At 42.4% G+C, this 23,056-nt stretch overlaps 1 protein-coding gene across 12 annotated transcripts; it reads left to right on the top strand.

The window, feature by feature from the left end:
- The first annotated feature begins 2,833 nt into the window (after positions 1–2,833).
- Positions 2,834–22,963, top strand: phf21ab (PHD finger protein 21Ab). 12 transcript variants are annotated; one of them, XM_029841325.1, is made up of 21 exons: positions 2,834–3,067; positions 3,267–3,440; positions 5,499–5,578; positions 5,914–5,953; positions 6,442–6,493; positions 6,862–6,951; positions 8,119–8,151; positions 8,271–8,336; positions 11,074–11,226; positions 11,416–11,652; positions 12,184–12,276; positions 13,355–13,699; positions 13,879–14,004; positions 14,085–14,136; positions 14,220–14,299; positions 14,428–14,488; positions 15,871–15,977; positions 16,368–16,523; positions 16,822–16,897; positions 16,979–17,082; positions 17,277–22,963. In XM_029841325.1, exons 3-21 carry the CDS (start codon positions 5,503–5,505, stop codon positions 18,045–18,047), a joined length of 2,718 nt encoding a protein of 905 aa, XP_029697185.1. In that variant the 5' UTR covers positions 2,834–3,067; positions 3,267–3,440; positions 5,499–5,502; the 3' UTR covers positions 18,048–22,963. The 12 variants fall into 12 exon arrangements, with proteins under 12 accessions (XP_029697185.1, XP_029697186.1, XP_029697183.1 ...); XM_029841326.1 differs by lacking the exon at positions 3,267–3,440 and having other exon boundaries at positions 13,882–14,004; XM_029841323.1 differs by lacking the exon at positions 3,267–3,440.
- The last annotated feature ends 93 nt before the right edge of the window (positions 22,964–23,056 follow it).

Here is a 23,056-nt window from a genome sequence, read left to right as displayed (position 1 = left end):
CGTCTTGTTGCAAAAACTCAAAATGAAAGGAAAAGAAAATCTGGAGTCTTTCCAACCAAAATTCACTGGAGGATTCAGCTGGACAGTAACATTTGAATATTACACACTGTACCGTAAGGGAGGAGTTGGAAAAGGTTCTCCAGGTTCAACAGGAACATGGAAACCAGGTCAGTGCACAACGGGGACCAATAGGGGGCGCTAAATACGCGTCCGGCGGAATTATGATCATTCTTTCTTGTCCTTGGAAATAAATCACAGATAAATCTTCTTTTATTTGGTGTAATTGAATCACGCACGTATTCTTCACCAGATAGGCCACACAACAGACAAATGTGAGCGGATATCACCGGACAATTGTTTTTCTGTTATCGACAAGGGAAAACTGGGACGGAGCCCTCCGGGGCGCATTTCAAAACTTTTGGGCAGAAGGAATCTCCTGGTTTGCGTATTTATTGCTGAATAAGCTAATGTAATTTAAACGTATGTATCATTTGCAAACAATGTCTCATTTGAAAATGCGTTTACCAATATAGGACGTAAATAACAAGAAAAAAACAGGATGAGGATGAACTGTTTTAGTCTAAGATTATATGGCGGACATGTCAATCAATGTGATTAAAGGTCCTTTTATATTTTTGTCGTCCCTCGTTGGTCCGGGTGGGTCTTTGCTCGCCATCTTATGTCTTTTGTCTCCCTCTAGTGTCTTCATGACACCAAACAATACAGTTTCAGTGGGATCTGAACGTAATCCATCAAATCACTGCAGCACTGCTGATTAATTAATGTAGCTGATTTGCATTGCTGGTCTGAGCCATGTGGTGTGTGTAAACATTCACATTGATCAAGAATCTGCCTTATTATTGAATTTGTATCTGATTTCATGCAGCAGTTGAGTTCTTAAAAAAGTATCAAATGATACATGATATCAAATAAACACTATATCACTATAATTGTACTTGTTTTATAAACCTATCAGGTAATAAACATTTTTTTATGTTGGTGCCTTAAACTTGCATCCTCACTTTTATGGTCCTCACAAAGGAAACAGCAAAGATGAATTTCTAATTTCTGTCAGCTGGATTCTTTGTAAAAGACAAATGTGGGTCTGATCAGGGTACAGATCCGGCAGACACAAACAGAATGATACATATTTCATTTATGGGTAATGTAACCTTTTAATAATCCATTTACAGGTGCAAACCAGAGAGACCGGCTGGGACACTCATCTTTATCTTGTTAATCATCCCCAGCTCAAACTTTAACACCCAAACCCTGAGGGAAAAAGCCTCAGAAGCTGTCGCCAGAGAGATCCCAGTCAGGAGAATTTGATTAAAGTTGATTATTTTGGCCTTCTGTTGAGAGTTGAGGAAAAAGCACGAGAAAGTTCAGTTGGAGATTCAAACTGTGGGAAACTTAACTCAACCGACAGGTTTGTGAGACCCAGCGAACATCCACCAACACCTTCACACAGCAAAGGGGATTCCGCCTGCTTATACAGTCCTCTGAAATGTAATCTGTCCGAGGCTTCAGTCTCATTCTAGAGCATCAAAAACTGAATCAAACAGTGAATCTATTAGGAGCCACAAACCTAATTAATGAATAATAAAACATTATTCAAAAAACAGACTAGTTTGTATAAGAGGGAATATTTGTGTTTTTAATTTAAAAAATGGCTGTTTTTAAATAGTTTAAATATTTATTTTTTACATACTTTGAATACACTTTTTGTTTGTGTGTTTGCACGTGTGTGTGTCTCCTGCAGGCAACAGAGAAGAATATTTTTTTAATTCCTGATTGGTTACGTCATCAGTAGAAGTTGAATCTTGGGATCAACTGAAAACCAGCAGGAAATCCTGAACCTTTAGACTGTGGCGTTGCTGAGCTGCGTTTGGGCATCAGACGTGTCACAATAATGCTTCTTAAGAAATTGCACTTCATATTTAAGCACGAATGTTCCTTGTATTCCTGCCTTTGATCAAGATTTGGATCAACCTTTTATTTTTTCATAATTACAACAGAGAATAAAATAGCTGAGTGTTTTATTTGAACATTGGATATGTCAAATCAAATTATAATAAAATAATGTTAAAATCAGAAACAGCAAACCACCGTTATTTCCTGGTCTTCTTTTTACTTTATTTTTTTTAAATTATATTTTATAGTAGCAATACTTCATACCAGTTTGTGGTGTCGTTATATTAGATTACAGTAAAGGCTATAGTTAGCCTAAGGCTAAATTGGAGTTTTATTAGTGGTTTATCTATTTTGAAGGAGGAAAATCTCCGAGGCAGTCACGCAAAAGGCCATGGAACCTGTCCCCCGCAACCGTGCATCCGTGCGGGAGAGGCCGAGCAGCCGCAGATGGAGCCCGAACAGCGTCAGAGTGAGGGCGGACCGTCCGGCTATTGTTTAATGGTGGAGAAGCGGAGATGGAAACCGAATCAGAATCAAAACACAGCACCAAAAACGGCTTCTCTGCTGACTTCCATGGCGTGTGTGTGTTTGTGTGTGCGCGAGTGTGTGTGTTTGTGTGTGTACCGACTTTCTCTCCATAGAGTTTCACTGAGTTTACATCCGGGTTTTTTCCCTAGGCAATGAGAGTCGCAGCACCGCCGTTCCTTAGGCAAAGTGAAATAAATTCGCCGCACCGACACAAAAAACTAGTTCGCTTTCCGAACACATTTTCTTCGAGCAGCGCCTCGCTGATCGGCCACATTTAACGAACTTTAACAAAAATGCATACAAATATCAAAGGCTTTGTCTCGTCCAAACGACCGTTAGTTGAACCTATTAGTAGTTTTTGTTCCCCTTCCTCCAGCTCCGGAGCGCAGGGATCTGTGCTGTGCTGAGGCTGAGCTGAATGAGATTGAAGAAGAGTTCTTCTTGTTTTGTAGCTTCAGTTTTTTTCTGTTTTTGCACAAATTTACTAAAACTAAATCTAAAATACTGCAGCCAAATAAAGCTGCGCGGGAAGGATTCTGCTGCACTGTTTATATGCTGTTATTCCATCGTGGATCGGCTTCTTATAGATATATATTTAATTAATCTAGAGGAGGACTGCTGCTGAGTAAGTGCACATTGGGCTTTTTAATTTCATAACTTTAATTTTCTCTTTTGTCAAACTTCACCTGCGTTCATCCCCGAGGCTTTATCGGCGTATTTGTGGCTGTTTGTGGGCAGGTGTGTGCGCTGGCAGCCGGAGGTGGACTGTATTTAGCTCTGTTCCTCTGTTTCTGTGTGTTTAGCTGGTGTGTTTCTTATTCTAGGAGTTGATATTCTGGAGGACAAGGGGCCGATATAACTTAGACCCACCGACGCCTGTTCGCTGTCACAAATCTAAAAGATGGCGTCTTTGGTGGCGGTCCACTCGCGATTTTCTTTATTTCCACTTTCATTCCGTCCCACATCGCCGCCGACCGACGCTGATATTTGTGTTGGATGTAAGTTATCAGCGTGGCTTGTAGCGTTAGCCAGCGCGGCTAACAGGATGGCTAGCATTAGCCGCTACCGCTAACCTGATCCACTTGTTCTGGGCAACATTTTCAGCAATGTCGGCTGCTTGAGGCTCGCCTGGCATCCTCAGCACCGACACAAACACTCGGGACGCCGCTTCCCAACCAAAACACAACACTTTGCCGCCAGGTTGCCACCTAACCAAGGCAAAGCGATGCCTTTTTATTTCCCTTAAGGAGAGGTTGAACAGCCAGCTTGTGTTAGGGGGGCTAATAAGAATGTTATAAAACATTTATGTCGCCACCGAAACAAACACACACTTTTCGTCGTTTTCTGCTCTCCTTGCAAAAAAAGCACTTAACGTCTCTCGCAGCGAAACCCTCCATTTTAGCTTCATTTCTCCCTTTTTCGGGGCCTCTGCGACGGCATGTGATGCTGATGGAAGTTTATCCCGACTACTTGGTGTCCCACCCAGGGAGCAATTACTCCCAATTAACCGGCGGCGTTTCCACTGGGCCGGGCCACTCCGTGGAGAAGCAGCGAAAGAGTGATTATTAAAGAGTGCATCTGAATATAGATTTTTATTAGAAGGGCTCCAGCAGCTATGAAGCTCCCATCAGTGACACATGGCGTTAGTCATAGAGGTCAGGATCATGATATAACCTCGCTGGACGCTCTGTGTTTACACATGAATCCTGTTTCTTTTGGTTCCTCCGCCCTGCACTTAAAGAGACAGTTCACCTAAAATAATCAAAGGAGATCAGTAATTATTCACCCCCCGCTGTGATACTTATAGAGCTGGGATGGTCTCTGTAGTTCCTGGGGCAGAGAAACACTTTTGCTAGTTTTGGAGGCGCACAGATCCACCAAAACAACCAGGAAAGTGGCTGGAAACCATCAGAAAAATGTCTCTCTTTTACCTTTGTGCTGTCGGTCAGACTCCAACAAGTCAAATTTAGACTGAGAACATCAGTTGGTCAGTTTTTAAAGCCTGCAGATGTGCTGCTGGATGGAACCTGTGTTTGTGTCCCTTTTCTTTAAGTGCTGCAAACATTTATTTCTCTTTTGTGGTGCACAAAGGAGGTGCAGAGTAGTTGATCTCAAGGGTTGAAGCCCTGCATGGATGAGTTGAACAATTGTCTTTGTTAATGTGTTTATGACTTGATTACTGCTTTTTTGGTGTGTGTTTTTTTTAAGATTTGAAGACATTCCCACAGTTTCCTTCCATGTTATGAGATTTGGTTGTGAACTAATTTAACTGTGAAACTCAACAAGAGTTTTTTTTAAACTGCCGTCACACTAGTTAGTGAATAATAAGGGCATAAGAATTATTTTGAGTGAACTATACATTGACCTTTTCGATGTACCTCTGTGGATATACTTTATTTATTGTTACATTTTAAATTCTACCTAGAGTAGTTGTTATTCTTTATACCTGCTTGTCACCTGTGTACCACAGTATAAGATCTATATGATTCATTTAAACCAAAATAAAGAAAGGCAACTTTTGAACCCTTTTCTAAACTAGTATAAAATATTGGGCTGTTTTCCTGGCAGGATATTCCTGCATGAAGACTGATTCAGCTGATAATTAACCAGCTTAAGTAACTTCTGTAGTTTCACTGTTACTTCTGCAGCTTCCGGCTTTGAATGCTGATACGTTTATAAGCTTAAGCTGATTGTTCTGTCATACCTTTTCTCACTGCTTCCATTGCTGGTATTACATGAGTGTTTTATAATTCTCCGAACCGATAGTACTTTTCTAATAGTGATACTTGCGTAACAAGCCTGATAATTTAGCTGTACACTTACATTCAATGGAAATGCTTATATTGCATGAAGCTACTGTTGCTGCTCAACTACTGCTGCTTCATCGTATTACTGTCTGTACTTTTTTGCTGCTACTTTAACTACATACCACTAATTTGAGATGCATACTTTTACTGCTGACTTATTTTTTTACTACATTAAGTGTAGCACCAGTCTGTGTTTATTACAGATGCCTTCATGATGCAGATCCTTTTTTGTTCTTTTACTGCTTATAGTTTCATGAATTCCAGTGACAAAACAGCAGCAAAAAATACTTGTGTATATTTGCTACTCTCACCACATGCATCTGATACAGGTGTGTGTACTTTTACTGCTTACTTGTGTGTTTCTGTTTAGACTATTCTAAATGTGAAATTCATGTTTCTTAGCTATTATAAGTTACTCAATGGTAAAAAAATTTAATTTTACATCTCCTGTAGGTGATCCTCAGGGTCACCTGCTATGTTATAAAGTACTTATTATGATTATCATTATACTTAAGACTTTAAGTAAAATTATGTGAAGGAAGCATTCAGAAATACTGGAAAAAATGGTATTCAACTAATTTAAAACTTAAAGCACAGTAGTTGAATTTGTGTTAAAATTTATATCTCAGCAGTGTTGATTGTGGGCATTTTTTATGTTGCACAGGGCAGCACAGAGGGGTGGAGTCCAGTCCCGAAGCCAGGTGGTAAGTCCTCCTTTTTGAAGTGACTCTACATGTCACCACATTCAATGGATTAAGGCTGTGTATGATATCATTAACAGTCATTTAATGATAATCTTAGTTAATCCAGCTGGTTTTAGAGTCATAGGGTAGAATTTTCAACATCCACTGAACCCATTTTAGCTTGACAGCACCAAAGTGAAGCATTGTAATTTGACAACAAAATAATCTGACACATTTACCAAGACTGGTGTCATTATCATCACATTTGTTAACTCTACTCCTTCAAAAGATAACAAGTGTAGTTTTTTTTAATCTAATATTGTCTTATGGTGCTTATTTATTTTTAGATTTTCCAGACTATGAAAATAGTGATTGCAATAATATCGGTTATTAAAAGGAACAGACAGTACAACCATAAATTAAATCATCTTTACTTATTTATTGTTTGAGAAACACCAAATGGTTTTATGATGAAAATTAGCTTGAAATATGTCTTTCTTTGTTTTCAGCGGCACTTTAATGCTTCAGTTGGATGGTTTTCCTACTGGAGACGGTGTTCAGGTAAAAGCCTTTATTCACATTATTCATTGGTAAATACTGTACCCAAGTGAGGGATGGGGCTTATGGTGGCAGGTTTAGACTCGCTGCACAACACTTGACTCGCAGTGAGGCTTTTCTCACCTTGGTGTAGGGTTAAGTTTAGCATTATTGTCACACAGCAGGAAGTCCTTGTACCTTGTGTTTCTATGACAACAGCTGTGACCCCAGCCCAGGTGACTTTTGTTGAGCTTGCTGTTTAGACCTTTCTCCTTCTTCCCTCTCGCTCCATCTCCCCTCTCGTGCGTGTGCACATGTGCGTGTGGGTGTGTGTCTGTGTGTGTGTGTGTGTGTGTGTGTGTGTGCATGCGCGTGCGTGCATGGGTACCCAGGCTGATCGATCGGCTGGCAGATTTACTGGATCCATGATGGAATTACAGACATTACAGGAGGCTCTGAAGGTGGAGATCCAGATTCATCAGGTATGCTACAATTCAAGGCCACTGGGTCAGTGGGTTAGGAGGCGGCTGTCGCTCACCACTGCTGAAATTCCTGATGTTTAATGGTGAACTTCAAAGAGAAATAAGTCACCCAGGCCCCATAAAGGTTCATTCTGCAACTGTATGCTACATCAAAAAAACAAAACAAAAAAAAACCCATAATAGCCCCAAATCTTCATTAGCTAAGATTGTGACACCATAAACGAGACTGGAGGCTGTAAGTACTTCCATAGGCACCTAAACACAGAGTCTGAATACAGCTGTCAGTTCCATTTTCAAAGACCGTCTGCATTATAGAGTGTAAACAAGTATTTTTAATTTTAGCATAACAACATAATAAAATGATAAAAAGGTCTAAACTCTCAAACTGAACTGCAACCATAAAGATGGAAGCTCACTGTTGAAAGTTCCCTGATCGTAAGCTTTCAGTTTGAATAGAACATTAAAAGAATAAGAGTAAGTTTATCCACCAGAAAGTGAGGCAGCATTAACAACAGCTACATTAGCATTAGCAGCAGCACCACTGGGTCCATCCATTATGTGCTTTCTCTTCTTCACCAGTGCTGCTGTTTTTCCCATTTGGTCCATTTTACCTCACTCAGTATTGCAGATATCAGTTGTAATAATGTCTGTGTTCCTTCCAGTGTAATGAAGCTAGATGTCACTTTGCTCATGGCACTATAAGAGGGGAAAAAAACATGTGGAAATCTTAATAGCCGTGTCTCTTTTCAGAAATCTTGACCCAATTACAGCAGAAAATTCAGATGTGTGAGCTGTTTTATGGAGGGAAAGCTTATTTTCTCAGTTTTTCTACCATGAATGAATGCTTTGTGGTTGGAATCATTTAGTATTAATTGTTTAAATTGGAATGAACCTTAAATTTACCCATAAATCACCCATAAATTTAAATTCTAATAGTTTTCTATATATTTTCCTCAGTATGTAACAGATAGCTTTGTTGGATTATTTCTTTGATTTTCATGTAAATTAATCTCCTATAATCTCATTTTAATTTAATAAATCTTAATATATTTTTAATCTTAAAAAGATTTGCTGTTTTTGCTTGACTGGTGCGCCCTCCCCTGACTGCAGTTCTACTTGTGGCCAGCAGATGTCACTAATTTTTATTTCCCCCTTCTTCCTCTGCAGAAACTCGTTGCCCAGATGAAGCAGGACCCTCAGGTATCCGACGTTGCTCACATCACCCGCATAACTAAGCGTGTTTCGTGTGATTTGCACCCCTTTATACGAAAATTACTGTTTTGTGGGACAAAGGTGATTTTGTATGAATTTTCCTTCAGAATGCAGATCTAAAAAAGCAGCTGCATGAACTTCAAGCAAAGATCACAGCACTGAGTGAGAAGCAGGTATGTTACACGCAGCTTGTTGAGGTGGACTTTAGGGCTAAATCTTTTTAATAAACACTGTCCTTCAAGTTTTCACAGACATCCTTTTTTTTTTTTTTCCAAATGAAAGGCCATTAATTGCCACACTTTAAGGAGATGAAGTGATCATGAAGTCATTCTTTATTTGAGGAATAAACCAGCTCTGCAGCTTGTTGGCTCTAGTTTCAAGAAGTGACCAGAAATACAACATCTTGTTCAAAAGTCTGAATCTTGTTTTTCACATCTTCATCCCTCCTTTGATTCTGAATCCTGTGTTCCTGCTTATTTTGGTGGGAGGTGTCTTTATTTAACTGCTGTCAGCGAGCTATTTTTAACTACCCCAACATGTTTTACTGTTTTCCGCTGCTGATCCAGATAGGTGCAGAACTCGTAGAATGGAATGAGGGCTTTGAAGCTTCTTTGACACTGATGTTGCTTATCAGGTGGTTGTGTTTTTTTTTATTTTATTTTTTTTAAATTCAGGACATGGGCAAAAATAGAAGTGTAAGTGACTGATTCCATTACAACTTCTGAAGATTACTCTGACTGAGTGTTGTTATCTGGTGATGATAACAAGAAATGTGCACGGGAGAATAAGGTCTATGGCTCAGTTCCTCCATTGCCGATGTACAACTGATCAAAGTTGTCTCTGCTGCCTGCAGCCTCCTCATCAACAGAATTATGGGTGCTTCTTGTTGTTGAAGGAGTTAATCTACACATTCTGGAGGTCCAGTAATGACAGACAGAACTTCATCAGGCCACATGACATACCAGTTAAACCAGCACTCTTCTTTGCTTGCTTATCATGCAGACTGGTTTAATCAGGTTCATACTTTCCTGCTGCCACTCACCAGTCTTTGTTGCTTTGTTGCTGTGCAAGTGAAAGACCGTGAGGATGAACAGTATGAATGTGTGTTTGTAACGTTAACTTAAGAAGCTTCTGTGTGAGCAAGTTTCAGCTGGTCAAATACCTGTTTTCAGGTCAAAACTGTGCTTTAATCACAGCAACAGCAAATGTCAGGCACGTTTGAGAGTCTCTGAATTCCATGCATTATTGAAAGAGGCCTGAGTATGTGCCGATTAATAGAAGATGGAGTCTGTGATTAAATCAATGCATCTTTCAATACCATGGCTGATAAAACTGGCCCAAAGACACATCTTTGTTTTCGGTTCTTCAACAAAATCTGTTAATTTGCTGCAAAGTCAAATAACAAAGAGTCTGCAGAGCTGGTTTTGAAGTTTTTTTTTGTTGTTTTCTTTTGCATCAATTTATTCAAGTAATAGTTATCTGTTTCCATGGAAATGCTGCAAACAGGAGCTACTGATTTAACGCCCTGTCAGTAGAGACTTCTAGACAAATAATACAGATGCTGAACAGATCTTTCATGGAATTTTAACAAATGAGCCAATAAAAATGCTGCTGAACTTTACGACCAATTGGTACATTGTTGTACCGATCATTTGGGTTTATTGAGCTTGATATTAAAATTGTGATGCACGTCACCTTTACTTTAACCCAGGGGGGCTTTTTTAATGGTGCTATAGGACACCTAAAGCTCAGCCTCTTTTTGTTGTTAACCTGCTGGTTGGTAAGTTTTGTGTTGAACGAGGGCAGAGCTAGACAGTTTGTTCACAGTGTGGGTGGACCAGAGCCGGGCCAAAGCCTTGTGATTCTCTGGATCAGATGGAATGTTTTGGCGTCGTCCCACACCAGCAGAAGTTCTCGGGTCTCTTCTTACAGAGCGTTCAGCAACACGCCAACTCCCTGCTCAGTTTGCTCTCCCGGACACTTGCCTGCTTCTAGATACCTAAATCCCACCACCACAGCTTCGTATATCTTCGTAGAATCAAAGTTCTTGTAAATAATTCTAATCCTCACTGAATAAAACGTCATCCATCTGGTGGCTGGTCGCTGTTTTCTGTGTTTGTGAATGGTGCTTTACAGCATACATTGTTAAGAGCAGCCATGACTCGACGGCTTCATCCTGAGCAATAAAACATCCCTTAGTTGTGCTTGATTAACTGAGGCTGTGGGTCAAACTACTCTGAGAGGACAAATGGGGCTTTGGTTTTTTTTTTTTCCCAGTTCATTTTTATGATTGTGTGTCACTGCATTAAGTTGCTGCGAGAGAGTCCAGTGTTGCTAAGCAACAGGTCTGCTTTATCTTTCACCCTCAATTCATACGTCAGTGCCAGCTTTGTGTGTGAGTGAGAGACCCCCTACTTCTCTATATTACAATCTGCTCTTGATTCTTCTATGAATCCCTTCTGTGGCACAGCAGAGATTGTAGCGGGGTTGACCAGCAATTATTGATTACTAACCCAACTCACTGGTTTCTCCTGTTGTAAATTTGTCAGCTGCTGCTCAAAATGGCTGATACACAAATCTGCAGTGCTTTGGAAAGACACCAGTGGCAGTCAGATACGCTCTAATGCAAGAGATTCACTTTGATTTGATCTTGGTATTTTGATGTATGTTACACCATAGATGGTTTCGTTTCAGAAGCCAGACAGCAGCAAACTGATTTATTTAGGATGTTTGTTAAGTTTATTGTCCACAGGATGAAGTTAAAGCTGAATGTCCAAGACAGGAAGTCAGAGTGTTGTCAGTAATTCGAGGGCCTCGGTCAAACATACTTCTATACTTCTATTGAAGGGTTTTGTTCAGGGTTTTCACTGAGTTAGATGCCATGTGAGTATTATCTCTCCTTTCCTGCAGAAAAAGGTGGTGGAGCAGCTGAGGAAGGAGCTGCTGGTGAAGCAGGAGCCTGAGACAAAACTACAGCTGCACGTCCAAACTCCTCCAGTAGGCGGCGACCTCAAGCCTGCCAACCTGCTGCAGAGCCAGCAGATACCTGGAGGACTGCAGCAGGTACTGTAGTCACATCATCGCTCTTTCTGGTGCTCATTTAATGGTACTCTAGTGATGTGATTTTACACCACTCGGTCCACCGGTGAGTGTACGTGGGAACATTATTGAGCAATGAGGACCAAAGTGGTGCACCTCTACATAAAACCCACGTAACCATCTCGTCTCATGGCTTGAACGGTGTCTCCACAGACACTGACAGTCACGCCGGTCCTCACCACAAAGACTCTACCTCTGGTGCTGAAAGCTGCTGCCACGCCTGCCCTACCTGCTTCTGTCCTGTCGCCACGCCCGCCTACAGTGGCAATGGTAACCACATCTATCACCAAATCCGAATCACAGAACGTCCCCATCAACCTGCAGGTGGCCAGCAAGCTGACAAACCAGAGCTCGGAGCCCATGCGACTGGTATCCAAGAATGCTATGGTGGTAAGTCCTCCATCTCCTCCGTGTCTTGCTGACTCAGTATGTGTCCAGTTTGTCTTCTGTAGTGCTGAGTTGATCTACTGACTTTTCATGTTCACTTGGGGGTTTTGCAGGATTAAAAAAAAAAAACTCCTTCTGTAGGTTTCCTCTAATACTGCTAAGTGCTTGAGCAGGCTGTGGTGTGAGTGGTGGCCATGTTGCAGCCAAATTGATGACACAGGTCACAGTTCTCAGTCAGTCTTGGCTGCCTCCGTTAGCCATGTTGATATGTGGCTGCGTGAACCAGCAGAGGTCAACAGGTTTGTCCACTGGTGATCAATGACTAACGATCTACAGTTGTAGGCGAACAAAACCAAGTGAAATGAATCGATACATCCCAACAGTCCTGGTGTGATGAAACGACTGGTGACACTTTAGGATGTTGCTGTAATTTTGGCAGCAAGCAGACACGCGTGTGCAATGGCAGCAAACGACTTGGTGTTCGAACAGCAGAAAGTGTTGCACAGATCTACATCTGCTGTGGTTTTGTCTCAGGTGCAGGCCACCACCACCACTGCCCAGCCAATCAAAGTTCCTCAGTTTGTCCCTCCTCCTAGACTGATGCCTCGACCCACCTTTCAACCACAGGTGCGTCCTTGTAAGACCCGCCTCCAAACCCTAACTTTCCCAGACCTCTGTGGCCCCCCCCCCCAAGGTGACCTGTTCACTCTCCAGCAGAGGGCAGAATTGGACTAAAGCAAACACTCATGCCTTGCTCGTGGCACTAAAACATTGTTTGCTCTGTGCTGCCTCAACTCATCTTCTCTCCCTCTGCTTTTTATCTTTTCTGACTGACCTGTAAAAAGGTCCCTTTAGACGGTTTCCTGCTCGTGAATATGTGTGTGTGTTTACCTTGCTTGATTTCCTGCAGCTTCTTGGTATTTTTGTTCCTGGCTGTTGGTGTCTTTTAACTCATTAACTGGAAACATGTTGATGATTTAATCCATGCTGAGTGGTGCTGCTGGGAGCTCTGGTTGGTTCCATTGTAAAATCACTGTTAACACTGGCTGACAATATTTACAACAGCTCATACACAGCTGAACAAAGCTGAAGCATGGAACTGAAATACCAGGAAATGTTTCTACATCGTCATCGTTTGATAAGCTTAATCGACTTCTTGGTATTGTGGTTGGAAAGAAAAGTAATGCTGGTATTTAATTCTGGATAGACGCTTTCCAGAAAATAGAAATATTTAGTTTTATCAATCAAATTTATTTTTCTGAGTATCACTCTATCAGTGAATGAATCAACACACAAATGTGAATCTTAAGTAAATGGGTCATAACAAATTCCATTTCTTTTCACTGTTGGTTATTTTGTAAAATACTAAAAGCTTTAATTTTGTTAAATATCTATTTTAGATTTTGCCTATTCTAATTCATAATAGGAGCAAATTTAAGGTCTTTCAGTCAAATAGATCTAGAAATCTTTCACACTACATGTTATAATTTCAGAAATACACCATACAAAGCAGTTCCACGGCAGCAGGTCATGGTAAACTAAATCCAGGAAGGGAAAGAATTTATATTTATCTGCTATCATTATTGTGTAATCTACAGTTACATTCTTGAACATTATCAATGAAACAATCAGAGCTCTACAGCACATCACCCAGCACTGTCAGGTAAATACTTGTGCACTTCTCTGATTGGCTGTCTCTCGTCAGCAGGTCAGACCAAAACCCGCGACATCCACCAATGTCCCGATTGCACCGGCCCCCCCGCCACCCATGATGGCTGCTCCACAGCTGCTCCAGAGGCCTGTGATGCTGGCAACCAAGCTGTCATCCCCGTTGCCCTCAGCGGCCCCCATTCACCAGGTCCGGATCGTTAATGGTCAGCCTTGCAGCAAGACTGGCACCACCCCTCTGACGGGCATTGTCATCACCACGCCAGTCTCTACTGCGCCCACACGCCTCGCCAGCCCTGCGCAGCCACCTAACCCCATTCCTGTCTCCACTCCCACTCCTGTGCAGCCAATCCAGATCAGCAGCCTGGGCCCTGAACCAAAGGTACTACCAGTGCAACTCTTCCCAGAGACTGAAAATGTATTTTTTTCCTGTGATCCCTAGATTTAGTTAAAACAAATAAAGAAATATTATTTATTTCATGGAAGTTGGTAGCATAGCTGGAAGGTGAACTGGTTGTTACTGGCTGTTTGTCATTGAATCCTTGGTTCTTCTCCTATTAGCAGCAGACTGTTAAACCTGGAAATGGAGCAGAGCAGAAGGCTGTTGTGACTATCCCTTCTTCATCCACTCCTCCCTTGTCTCCTCCTCTGCCTCCTCCCCGGCCCAAGAAAGAAGAGAATCCAGAGGTACTCTACGAGGTTCCCACAAGTGATGCATTCAGTATTGCAACCTTCCTCCCATGAGGAATCTGTCGTTTCTTTTCCAGAAACTGGCCTTTATGGTGTCCTTGGGCCTGGTAACACATGACCACTTGGAAGGTGAATGACTGGTTGAAAAACTTCAAGTCAGATAAAAGTAACAAGATGGTTATTTGCATCAAAACTTGACTATTTAATCACAGAAATTCAGAGCAAAAGACAGGAGAGGAAGAGAAGAACGACAGCTAACCCTGTGTACAGCGGTGCCGTGTTTGAACCAGAGGTACAACATGAATATTTGAGATTAGATTGAACTTAAAGGTTCCTGTTGTGAAATTGTTGGTTCTCTGATATCACAATCTCCAACCTGATGTAAGTATTTGATTGTTTGTGTTTCCATTTGTTTTTCAGAGGAAAAAGAGTGCAGTGAGTTACCTGAACAGCCCTCTGCACCAGGGGGCTAGAAAGAGAGGTCTGTATGAAATTCTGACCCCACGGGTCAAAAACCTGCCACAACTGGCAGAAACAGCATAGAGACATCAGTCAGGGAACCATGTGAGAGTGGAATCGAGCCGTTACAAACTCATTCTGCAGGACAAAAAGAAATGTTTCAGGTTTATTAAGCTGATGGAACTTTAGAATAACATGATGTCCAGAACTGTTGACAGCTGTAAAATGAGTCTTCTTCCCTCATTTGCCTGCTTGCTTAGTGCTTCAGTCAGCTTTAATATCTAAAACCAGATTTCTACTTATTTGTCAGATGATGGCAGAACTCAGCTGGCTCAGCTGAAAGATTCAAAAATCAGAGATAATTTAAAATGGTGACATTTTAACCTCTTCATGCGTGTCCTTGTCGCCTAAATGCAGTTATTTTCCTTTAATAAAACATTCCTAGCAAAAAGAATCAGAAACTCAACAAAGTACCGGTAGCCGCATTTTTCTGAACAATCCATCAATTCTGTGCTGCAGTTCTGGTGGTTCTTTATCACGGTTGATGAAAAAGTATAAATCTGGTTCAACCTTCACACATGTTCTCTTCTAATGAAGTTCCTGAAAGAATTGGGAATTGCCAATGATATTCAAGTGCCTGAAAAGTGTCCTTACAAATGTAGAGATTGTTGAGTGTTTGACAGAAGGGAATTTTTCTGATCCATTTTCCTCCTATCGAATCTTTTTCTGCCATTAATCAGGTGGCTGATCAGAAACATGTGTGAATGTTGGTTGAACTCCGGGTCACACGATTAACATGAAACACCATGGCTAAATTTAATTGAGGAAGTTTTCACTGTGGAGTTCCACCTGTTTTAATGACCAAAATCTTATTTACTTCAGGCTAACTTAACAGGTTTTAATCTGCACAACCATTTCACTGATAAGAAAAACTCAAACACTAAAATCCGATGTGTCTGCGTCAGGCTTTATCACATCCACATCCAGAGGACTGCATGAGGTGGTATTTTATTTAGAAATGTGCAGTAAACCTTACGCATGTGATCTTAGCCTTTGTTTTGTCCGGCTGCCTTTTACATGTAGCTACGTAAAAAATCGCCCTATAAGAAGTGGCAGATTTTGGCCTGAACCCATCTGCGGCTCTGCTGGTGTTGGTGTGGTAACAGCTGACTAGATTAATGACTGCATTGTTGGCCTGGAGCTCACCTGGAGTCTCCTGCACTAACTCTGTCTGTGCTTCTGACTCCTCCCCTTCCTCCCTGACCGCTCCTTTGTCTCATGCTAGCCAATGAAGACTCCCTTTCTAAGGTATGTCATACAGACTGTTGTTTTTTTCTCCCCCCTCTCCATCTTTCTTTTTTTTCTTTGTTTTTCCGTCTTTGTCGTCTGTCTCATTTCACCCAGGTCGCCCACCCAAATACAGCAGTGTCCCGGAGCTGGGCAGCCTCACCCCGACCTCCCCCTCAAGCCCTGTCCATTCCCTCCCCCTGCCCAGCCCCAGCTCTGGGGATGTAAGTAACGATGGGGGAGTCGGACAGCTCAGAGGGTCGGAAAAGCCCGTCACACACAGCCCCGGTGGCCCAATAGCTCTGTCAACCATCCACACCCCAAGATTTCCACAAACATGTCCATTAGTCCGTTGTCTCCATGTGATTATCATCAGTCACCAGATTTTTAGTTGGATCTTACAAAGTGAACAGAGTCCTGTACCCACGAGCATCCATTAATAACAACTACTCAACCACACATTCTAACCTTTCTGTGGGTTATCTAATACACATATCCATTAGATGCTAAAAGGCCAACAGTAACCAGATCACAGAGCCTCTTCCGCCTCTCCATAGACGGGTGGTGGGGTTCAGCTGGGCAGGGAAACTGATTGGTCCAATTCTTCCTCACAGGGAGACATCCATGAGGATTTCTGCACTGTGTGCAGACGCAGTGGCCAGTTGCTCATGTGCGACACTTGTTCTCGTGTTTATCATCTGGACTGCCTGGATCCACCCCTGAAAACCATTCCTAAAGGCATGTGGATCTGTCCAAAATGTCAAGATCAGGTAAATGCAGCAGCCGTGATCTGAGCTGTGGGGGGGCCCAGAGAGGGGTCAGTCAGGGCCAGACGCTGTAGTAGACTGTAAACACTCCTGGACTGTAGGACTGTTCAAATCTTTGTAAGCATAAACATGATGCAGTATTGTTTCTTTGTGCTTTTGTCTCATTCACTGTGTCAGTAAAATTAGCATCTCACGCCCATCACTTCATTGCTCGCCGTCTCTCAGCCGCGCCGCAGGGTGGCGGCCTGATCAGTTGTTCCTCAGGTATTTCTCTGTGACAACTCCGAGTTTCTCGCTGCAGATCCTGAAAAAAGAAGAAGCCATTCCCTGGCCTGGAACGCTGGCTATTGTTCATTCCTACATCGCTTACAAAGAAGGTGATTTCAGATTCTTTTTCCTTCATTCTGCCGATGACGAAGAGGTAACAGTGACGAGATTGCTTTTTGTATGTTTTGCAGCTAAAGAAGAGGAGAAACAGAAGCTGATGAAGTGGAGTTCTGAGCTAAAACTGGAGCGAGAGCAGCTGGAACAAAGAGTCAAGCAGCTCAGCAACTCCATAACGGTAAGAACCAGAGAATGTCAGATTTACCAGTGAAAAAGACTCAGATCCTATTAGAATAATAATATAATCAGTCTCACAACCTCGGAGGTTTATTCCCTGTTCTACTGTCCACCGGCCAGAGCAGTAGAGCTTGTTGGTTCTAAACATCTGGGGAAACTGGGATTAAATTTGACTTTTTGCTGTTGTTCTATCAGAAATGCATGGAGACCAAAAACACCATCCTGGCTCGTCAGAAAGAGATGCAGCTTTCCCTGGAAAAGGTAAAACACCTGATCCGCCTCATCCAAGCCTTCAATTTCAACCAAACTCTGGAAGAGACGGAGGGTAAGGACATCAATTCCAGAGTCCAGAACAGTGCCGAAGGTGTCGTTTGCTCCGAATCTGCACCAGACTCTAACTCTGTGGAGCAAATGAAGGACGGAAACGCCTCCGTCAGCAGCAGCAGCACCGATGGGAATAATCAAGAAGAGCACAGAGCCACAGGGATCAATGAGAAAATACAAGCAACGGTGGCTGGAGACCCGGGCAGCCCGGCTGTCGTAGTGGACGGTCGGATCCTAACGGCAGATAACAGCCCTGGATTAGCAGCTGGAGACACGGCAGAGTCTGAAGTCAAAGCAGAAGGAGGGGCCAGCACAGGGACTGAACCACAGGCAGAGATGGTGGCCAAACCTGAGACGGAGGCGCCGCCTGTTGTTGAGGTTCCTGCGGCCTCGGCAGTTGCAGCGGTCGCCACTACCAACGGTACGACGGAGCTGGCTTGTCCCGCTCACAGCCCTGCAGGAGGTTGCAACACCAACACTGACAACAGGATGGCTGCTGTCACCTCTCCAGAGACTGCAACGGAGAAGAAACAGGAGGAGATCACCGACAGTGACGGCAGCAACAACAGCAACAGCAAAACCTCAGAACCCTGCCAGCATTCTTTGCCAGCTCTTGTCAGCAGTTTGGACAATAAAAAATAATGCTACGTCTCTTCAGTTGCGGGAATTGAAACATATATATTAAAAAAAAAGACTTGCTTGCACCAAATGGTGCTCTAAAGTTGCCAATCTGTATAAATGTTGTTTGTTTGTTTGCATTGTATTTGTCAGACTGTGTCATTGGTAGGTATACTGCCCAAGTCACATGACTCTGGGATGATGTAGGCTGTTCTGCCCACAGAGCTGGAGTACAGGAAGACTAACATACCAGTGTCATCATGCCAATTAGTGATAGACATCAGTGGTGGGAATGCTCAAAGGGAGATTTATTTCATCATCACACCAGTGTGTGCCTGTTATTGTGGCCCCTGCGTTCTCATGGGAGGGGGAGACGGGTTCACGTGGCGAAATCGAGAACACAAAACATCTGTCCGGGGTTATCGATATAAAAAGCAGTGTTGTGGTAAAATGTGTTCTGAAAAGACAGCCTGTTCACCATCCTTCTTCCCTGCTTTCCCCCATTAAAGGGCCCCCCAAGATTCCCAGTTCAACAGCAGTCGATGTGGGTCCCGCTAAAGGCTCAGGACACTTCTAAGCAAGATTTTCCATTTTTGCCAAAGGTCACCTGTTGTAAAAGCTGATTAGCTTTGTTTGGGCTCTACCAACAAACTGAGGTCTGGGTAGGATGCTCAGATTTAACGTCCCAGTAACCAGCCGACTCTGAACTGGACCAACGCACTCTGACAAAGGAACCTTCCAGTCTAACTGAAAGCACAGGCGGCATCTGGCTGGTTAGTGTAGCTTATTCTAGCTTAGCTTATTCTCTGACCCCCTTTAGCCATCGTGCCATGAGGTTTAGCAAGCAGAGGCATGAAGAGGGATACCAACACATCCTCCCGTGGTCAAATCCTGGGTGTATTTGAGGTGTTCTGAAGCCTTTGAGCCACCCTTTACCATCTAATGTCCTCCTGAACCTCCCAACCGCATAAGTTCTCTCAGCCTCCAACCCTCTCCCAGTTAACCAGTGAGCAGATTTCCCCCAGAATCCCAGTTAAAGTGCCCTCAGCATCCCCTCCCCTCTCCTCCTTGGTCCCTGAGCTGGGGTGGGAGAGGTGCTGAGCGTTGGTTCAGCAGGTGAGGAGGACGCGGCGGAACAGGCGCGGTAGCAGATGTTTTCAGTGGTGTTGGTCAAGTGTCGTGATTGAGTTTTCATTTGTGAGTTACGTGTGTCAACTGTGAGCACTAAATGTGAAATTGCAATATTGCAATGTCAAAACACAAACTATATCTGGGCTGTGTTGTTTCTTTTTATAGGAAAAGATATTCAGGTCTTCCTAGTCTTCAGAATAAGTGCTTTCTGTTCCTGATCCTGCTGAACTGGCAATTTACACAAAATATCTATTTTCTTTGCCATCAAGGTACATTTCTGTTGAACCCTGAACTGCCAAATGTTCCCAAATTCAGCAGAGACATGCCCACTCTACCGCACCAAAAGGTTATCTGGTACAAATTTCTGAAATTGAGATTCCCCTCTTTGAGACAGGATGCTTGTTAAATGATACCATTTAAAGGAACTTTTTTTTCCTTCATGGAAGGATTTGTTATGTGAACCTAGGAAAAAAAAAAAACACAAATCCTGCGACTAAAGCACAAGCTTGCTGCGTTACAAAGAAGTGCTGAAGAGCTTTTTGTATGTTGTTATGGGATTGAACAGAGTATGCATCTCTTTTTTGTTGTGATGTGATTTATCCCCACATTGCCAATATTTTTCTAGGAGGAAATGCAAACCTCTGTCTGACATTTAAGCTCAAGTGTCTATCATTTTTGGGAGGAATAGCTGGGTTTTCTGCCCCCTCACATGTAGACTAGCGCATCTCCTTTGGGAGCTGAAATGTGATGCTGTTGTTCGTTGGCGTTGGTGGCTGTCGGTCCAGGTCTGTCTTTGTCCGGTGAACTGTTGGGTTTGGGGCATTAACGAACTCTGGTCTTTCATTAACGGTGCCTCTGGTTGTGCTGGAATGTCTTACTTTTGCAATATTGGGCCAAGTGTGTGCTTTTTCTAATTTATTGATGTTTTTTGGTTGGTTTTTGATGACACTCCAAACAGCCGCAGCATTTGTGCAACATCTCTTAGACTTCAGTGGGATTGACGGCATGCTAGCAGCACAACTTGGAATATTCGTCCAGATGTTTAAATGAATAAATAAAGAAATGTGGAATTCAGGCAGGGATATTAGTCAAAGGAATTACCTGATATTTAGCTCAGATACAATTGGTCCCCTGATCATGGACGGTAATGATTTTTCATCTAGTCTGGTACCTTTTTCAGGTCCTCTCATTGCTCTGTTTGAGCGGAGACAGCTGCCATCATGGCTGTCATCTCACAATTTGGATATCTTACCTTCCTTTGTGCAACAAAGCAGCTAAAACGTTTCACATACAAGGAATTGAGTTAAAAAATGTCAAATCTAAAATCTAAAATTGATGCAGATGAATGCTGCAGCCAGGCCCCAGGGGTGATCAGGACGTACCGGCTTTGCTTTTGGGGAGTTCTCATCTTGACCATCTTTGCTCTATAGTCAATAATGTGACTCCATTTAGATGATTTCTTTGTTGTAAGAAAGGAATTCACCTTGAGTGTGTGGCTAAAGGGGCAGCAGGGTAGTAATGATGTCGGGCCAGTTACATGGTGTCTTTTTGTCATATCAAAATGGACTCTTGAAAGCGAATCAACATATCTGAGCAAACACCCCTCAGACATCAGCTGTATAAACTGCCTTCATTCAGAAAAATCCCAGAAAAAAAACAGAAACTATGGTCCACCTTCACTTAGAAGTTGTCCTAGACTGAAAATGGTGAACAGTTCTGCTGTATTACTTTATGTGTGGGCGCACTTGGGTGGATTTTTCTCTTTTGTCTTCATTTCAGCCTGCCTTTGTTCACGGATCACGAGTCCAGTCGCTTAACTCGCTCTTTCTTTTTTTCCTTTCTTTTGAACAAGCCCAAACCTGTTCCAGGCAAACTGGACCTTTCCCTCTGTACAGTAGGTACCTCGAGTGCCTTTTTTCAAACAGCAGATAATATTTTGTCTCTTGACTTGCACTGTGACTTGTAGAATCTTACTTCCCCACCCAGCCTGCCACCCTCCCATCTGAACCATCCCTCCAAGCTCCACCCCGAATAGCCTGGAGCACAGAGCCGGTCCCTTCACCTCAGGCTGCCAGTAGTCAATGCAAGTGAAACTACGCTTCATATAAAGCCGTTTAGATTGACCAGATAGTGTTTTCTTGTTGTTTATTATAGGAGTTGCCTTAAATGTGTTTATTTTTATTTTTATTATGTAAAAAAAATTTACATCAAGAAAAAAAAAGTTGCTGATGCAGCTCAGAGGTCGTTCAGTGAAAATCAAATTGTGGTTGATGGGGGGAAAAAAATATGAATGAGGGATTGTTGACGAAGCTCGGTGTGACAGTCAGTTGTTTTGTGATGCACTTTTCATTTGACCAGTATTATTATCAGTGTAAAAAAAAAAAAGGAAAAGAATTTAAGGGATCTCCTGAATTGCAGTCATGAATCTGGGATCCCGAGGCCTCGATGAGACCTCTTTGTCTCCCTTCCACTCGTTCATCGTTCTGTCCGTGCTGTGGTTCTTTTTCTTGTGTTTTTGGAGGAGAGATGAGTTTGCTGAATCAGGTCGTGTGAGCCGGAGCCTGTGTGCGTTTGAACAAACCTGCACCCTGATGGGCAGACTTTGACCCAATTAGCAACATCTGTCCACTCACTCTGGTGGAACGCATGCCTTCTTATGCAAAATTTTATACAGGATCTGTCGAACCTTTTTAATATGCATTTGTGTTTTGTTTTTTTAAAGTTTTTTTTGTAAATCTCAAGTCACCTTTTATTCTTTTAAACATTCAGGCATCCTGATGCCAAACGTTCTGATTAGGTGTGAACCGTTCAGATGATTTCTTACTGACTTCACGTTTTGAGGAGGGAAAACTTTTTTTGGTTTTGATTTTAATTTGGCAAATGCACCACGCTGAATGTTGGGATCCCAGTGTGTGTGAGGGGGGCAGGGTCAGTCGAGTCTTAACGTCTAAATTGCGTCATCTCGAGCAAAAAGTTCCTCGGTTTCTAGTCAGTCACGCTCTAAAAGTGATTTTATCCAAAGAACATTGCAACTGTGCATTTCTGTTTGGAAGCCTTTTCTGTAGTCGATGCATATCATTTGAAATTTAATTTCTGCATCGTGTGCATTCTCTGAGCTGGAAGAGGACCGTGGTGTTGGCCGTTGAGAGTTGTATTTGACAGAGACTCTATGTGCATCAGTTTCCATCAACCATGATGCTTTCAGTCCAACTCGAGTCGGTTTTAAATACGATCATGTCATGATTGTGGCCTTGTAGTATTCTGTGGAAACATGACATCAGCCCGTTGTTATCATCACTCACCTGGCATCCTGTCCAGACCCAACTGTACACCTGAAGCTTCTTACCTCATCCACAGCTGATTCCATTTGGGGGAGTGTTGAGTGCAAAAAAATAAAATAAAGAAAAAGTGGAAATTACAAAATAAAAGAAGTCTTTTTTATCTTCCATTTGGTGAGATGCATTGTAGCGATATGAATAAAGTTCACCTGGTGTGCTGAATAAAGTGTAAATTGTTAATTACACAATCTAAATATTTGTATAATTGTTTGTATTTTTTCATAATGATTTTGGAAAGGAATGTGTTTATTTTTTTGACTTCTGTTCCAGATGTGTCTTCTGTTGGCCTGACATTGTGACTGGTCTGGTGGGATTCTTACCTCTGTATTGAGCCTCTTCTGTGATGAATTCTTTGTATGCAGTGTTTAGGAAATACTGTAGGGAACATGGGGAGGAGTTGATATTAGGAGCATTTGATCAATTTGTATTTATTTATTTTATCATTTTGTTAATAAATTGTGAAAAGCAACACGTGCTTTGCACTGCCTAGCACTCGTCAGACGTTTCACCACATTATTCTTATTTACTATTAACCTTTTGAAAGAGTAAGAAGGTTCATTTTCT

Source organism: Takifugu rubripes, chromosome 9 (genome assembly GCF_901000725.2).
Source record: "Takifugu rubripes chromosome 9, fTakRub1.2, whole genome shotgun sequence".
Classification (NCBI taxonomy): Eukaryota; Metazoa; Chordata; class Actinopteri; order Tetraodontiformes; family Tetraodontidae; genus Takifugu; species Takifugu rubripes.
The sequence above is the reverse complement of the archived record's forward strand: the minus strand, read 5'-3'. Positions and strand labels throughout refer to the sequence as shown.